The sequence below is a fragment of the Limulus polyphemus genome, unplaced genomic scaffold, assembly GCF_000517525.1.
Source record: "Limulus polyphemus unplaced genomic scaffold, Limulus_polyphemus-2.1.2 Scaffold6976, whole genome shotgun sequence".
In the NCBI taxonomy this organism is placed as follows: Eukaryota; Metazoa; Arthropoda; class Merostomata; order Xiphosura; family Limulidae; genus Limulus; species Limulus polyphemus.
The window spans coordinates 36,646-41,128 of NW_013672586.1; the positions used below are offsets into that span (position 1 = coordinate 36,646).

The window sequence follows — 4,483 nt, forward strand, 5'->3', positions numbered from 1 at the left end:
AATAGATACCACAAGGTACCGAACTCATGGAATAGCTACCACAAGGTATGGACCTCATGGAATAGATACCACAAGGTACCGAACTCATGGAATAGCTACCACAAGGTATGGACCTCATGGAATAGATACCACAAGGTACCGAACTCATGGAATAGCTACCACAAGGTATGGACCTCATGGAATAGATACCACAAGGTACCGAACTCATGGAATAGCTACCACAAGGTACGGACCTCATGGAATAAGGTACCACAAGGTACCGACCTCATGGAATAGATACCACAAGGTACCGAACTCATGGAATAGCTACCACAAGGTACCGAACTCATGGAATAGCTACCACAAGGTACCGAACTCATGGAATAGCCACCACAAAGTACCGACCTCATGGAATAGCCACCACAAGGTACGGACCTCATGGAATAAATATTGGATTTGCTGAACTGTGTGATTTACAGTAGTTCCAACTGTATTGAAGAAAGCTGCTGGACACAGCTTTCAGAAAAATGTATTGAAAGTAAACCAGAGTCTTTGTGAAAATACATAGACAATGCCAGAAAGATGCCCAGCTGCTATTGATACCATAGATGACCACACTAAATATTAGCACTAAAGAAGCATAAATACGATATTTGTTTACTGATTTGTAACTTTTTTGTGTTAGATTACCAGTTAATTTCTATAACAAATCAATGACCATTTTGTTTATAATGCTCATGAAATACAGTTGTTGAAGTTTTCTTATAAATTTACATATTTTGTTTTTCTATATTAGCTATTATTGTCTGAGTATACTACTTACAAACTCTGTGTAATCCTGTTGTAACTGTGTGGTTGTATTTAATTTCTGCTAATTTAGATTTGATAATATTCTGATGATTGATTAAACAATTCTGAATCCCTCAAACTTTATGACAGAGACTTCGAAGGAATACAGTGATGCATTAACTAGTACAAATAGGATTATGTTAAAGTTAGTTATGTAGTACATGTTGTATTGCAGGCGATCGACCTAGATTACTTTCTTAGTTATAAGATAGTGTCTGATCAATTTCAGAAACTTTATGTAGCTCTATCTTAGTAACAATGTGATTAATTTCTCTTTTAGACTTTCCCAAGTCTTTGGCAAGCTTTACCTCTTGTCTTTTCTTCTCACATTCTGGGTTGTTTGGTGTATTTGTCACCAGAGTATTTTGACAGAATTGGTATGCTAGCGGATTTTCAGCTTGAAGATGGGATCTTCATGGGAATGGCAGCCCTACTGTTAGCTGTTCTTGTAGTTCCACTGTTCAGTAGGAGATTAAAAAGGTAATGTAGAGTGTTTTCTGTGTCTATTTTGCTTCCAGTTCAAACTATTTCCACATCAACGAGCTTAGTTGAATTTTTAATGGCTCTTGTCACTTAGTTAGAAAGCCAGAAAAATTGTGATAGTTATGTGATTTGTCTGCTTTTTGCATGTTATTATTCTATGTTTTTTGGATGCATTATTTAATTAAATAAAAACATTTAATGCAGTAGTACGATTAATATATAAAAAAAGTAGGGTTAAGTGTCATCGACAATTGATAGCAAATAAAAAGAAGACCCAGCTATATACTTTATTTCTTGTTTTTCATGTGTATTCTTTATTTGTTATTATAAACGTAACTAAAATGTAAAAAATAGAAAAATTTTTTGGTTAGATTAGGTAAAACAAATAATAACTTTTCATGGGGTACACTTGCGAGTAGCCCCGTGTGTTATGTAATTTAATAGGGTAACGTAAGCTCCATATTTTCCAATTGATTTACAAATTTGATGATGGGGATATTTTATAAACAGGTATAGACTGTTACAAGTTTAAAGCTATTTAGGATAAACAAATGTAGTTTCTTGTACAATTTGAAGTCATTCTACAAAGAAAAAAGGGTAATTTAGATTTATTTCATATTGTTTTTGGTGGTTACGAGGTTGGTCAAATTCAATTCCATCAAAAGGTTAACTTAAACATTCATTTACATCTAAATGTTCAATTGCATCATGCACAAAAATGCCTAGTGATGAACATTAAACGTTTTTTATTTTAAAGATATAAATACTTTTGTGTGTGTGATTAATGTTAATGGAAATCAATTATAATGACAAATGGTAAGCCTAGTTTGTTTGCCATATTGCATTAAGTTGAAATTTACACTTTCTGATCACTTGGCTAACAAATAGTTTTTCTTAGACTTTTTATTTTAAATTTATTTTATTTTAACTTGTCACAGATTTATACACGCTTCACATTTACAGAGATGTGATTCAATAACTGTTCAATTTCATTATTTTATGAAGATCATAAAGTCACTTAAAATGCAAGAAGTTTTGTGATAGGGTGTTTTATTTGAAAAAGAATTCTGGTTATGATAGCTAAAAACATATCACCAAAAGTAGGCTTAAAAGATAATAATAGTGGATGACCATTGTTGGCTAGCATGCCGTAGTTGAACATTTTTTATTGAATAGTAGCAGAAGAGTAAAACAGTGTTAAGCTTAAAAGTTAATGTTATAAATGTGAGCATGGGCCATCCCCTTCCACTGTTTGAGCCATAGCACAGAAACCACTTGTCTGATTAAAAGGTTCTTATAGTACTTATACTATTAAACACTACTTTGGTTTGGCATCAGATGCAGGTATACTGCTAATGACATTCTCACTCATTTTAGCCTTCAATTTATGGTATTAAGGCAACAAGATTGAAATGGGCTCCAAACCTCAACTGTTCATTGAGTTGTTTATCCATTCAAAACTCCTCTCTGAAGTTGAACCTGAATTATTCTATGAATGTTCTTTGAAATTGGTTCAACTGGTTCCTCACAATGACTTTTGACAAAAGACAGACAATTGTTTTATTTATGTATAGCTGTTGATATTTAACCAAACAATTTCAGTGCTGTTACAACATGGACACAATTAACTTTTTTTTTTAGGTTTAGTCCAATTTGCATGAAAAAATTAAAGATTATCATAAAGTATAACTTTACTTAAAAATTACCAAAGTGTATTATTATTATTATACTAAAAATTAATACCATTTTTTGAAGTATTTTGGGAACATGAAGTGTGAAGAAAAACAAAAGCTGTTCTGATGTGAAACTTTTGTTTATGGTTGTGATAGAGCACTGTACATGTATCTCTTATATTTAGGAATTTACCCATAGAAAAGAAATCTTAAAAAAACATACAATTTTCCATCAGTTGTTTCAGAGTTTGTTCAGTTACAAACCAGAAATATTTTATATATTTTAAAACTGTTACTTTCTAATATATTCTTTTTTTTTTATACATGTAGATGTACACAAATAGTGTATAATAGATACTTCAGTTATTCCTATTATTGAAGACTAAAATTGACTTTCTTCATGATCTAGGTGTGGAGGGAGCCACGGTATCTACCGATGTATTGTTCTTCTGGAGTTAGGTGCTTTCTTTTATACACTCTCCTTAATCAACGTTTCTTTGGCCACCTTCTTAGCTGTAGTATATGTCCCCGTTGCAGTGTTAGCTGGTACATCATCAAGAAGGTTCGTACATTGTGCTTGTAGTAGCTGATACATCACTTAGAAGGTTCTTCTATTTTTCCTATAGCAGCTGTCACTTTTTTTTTGATATATAAATGAATATCCTGAAGTATATGATCTGTTAATCACAAAGTGTATTCAGTATTGTGTGAGAGTTTTTAATGAATTGATATGGAATTGGTAACAATTCAGAAAATTAATTTAGTTATTTTTTTTTCTAGGATTTTTACATGGGTTCATTCTCTCCTTCTCTTGCTAATTCATCCTCTCATGCTGGTGTATCTAGTGCTGTTGGTCAACTCTGCCTACTTAGATACATCAACAAAAATGGTTGACCACATGTTTCGTGCTTACACTGGAGTGAAGAAGGTTGTATTGTACTCTGTGGAAGACTGGTACATATACTCCAATTGGAACTTTGTTATAGCCTCTGGAGTCTTGTTGCCAGTGTGGCTCCAGCTTTGGTTTTTACCCACACTCTAACTTAACATTAACATGTGTTGTACATTAAAACACATATATCGAATGTTTGTGTTCGTTTAGTCAAAATATTAGCATAGTCACCATGGCTGTTCTGTAGCTAGTGACTTTTGAAAAAATGTTGCCTGTAAGTATTTATAATGTTGTCTCTCATTATAAATTACACATTAACAGTTTTATATGGTTGATCAATGTTACAGGATGGCAACACATTACACACTAACAGTTTTATATGGTTGATCAATGTTACAGGATGGCAACATATTACACACTAACAGTTTTATATGGTTGATCAATGTAACAGGATGGCAACACAATACACACTAACAGTTTTATATGGTTGATCAATGTTACAGGATGGCAACATATTACACACTAACAGTTTTATATGGTTGATCAATGTAACAGGATGGCAACACAATACACACTAACAGTTTTATATGGTTGATCAATGTAACAG

The 4,483-nt window shown here is 32.6% G+C and overlaps 1 protein-coding gene across 1 annotated transcript in view; it reads left to right on the plus strand.

Annotated features, from left to right (window-relative positions):
- Positions 1-4,200, plus strand: part of LOC106474231 (glycosylphosphatidylinositol anchor attachment 1 protein-like) — a 20,131-nt gene extending 15,931 nt beyond the window's left edge. Inside the window, exons 10-12 of the mRNA XM_013934922.2 lie at positions 1,109-1,308; positions 3,394-3,546; positions 3,765-4,200. Of these exons, the coding sequence (XP_013790376.1) occupies positions 1,109-1,308; positions 3,394-3,546; positions 3,765-4,026 (615 nt within the window). The 3' untranslated portion in view covers positions 4,027-4,200. The remainder of the gene's footprint in view (positions 1-1,108; positions 1,309-3,393; positions 3,547-3,764) is intronic.
- The last annotated feature ends 283 nt before the right edge of the window (positions 4,201-4,483 follow it).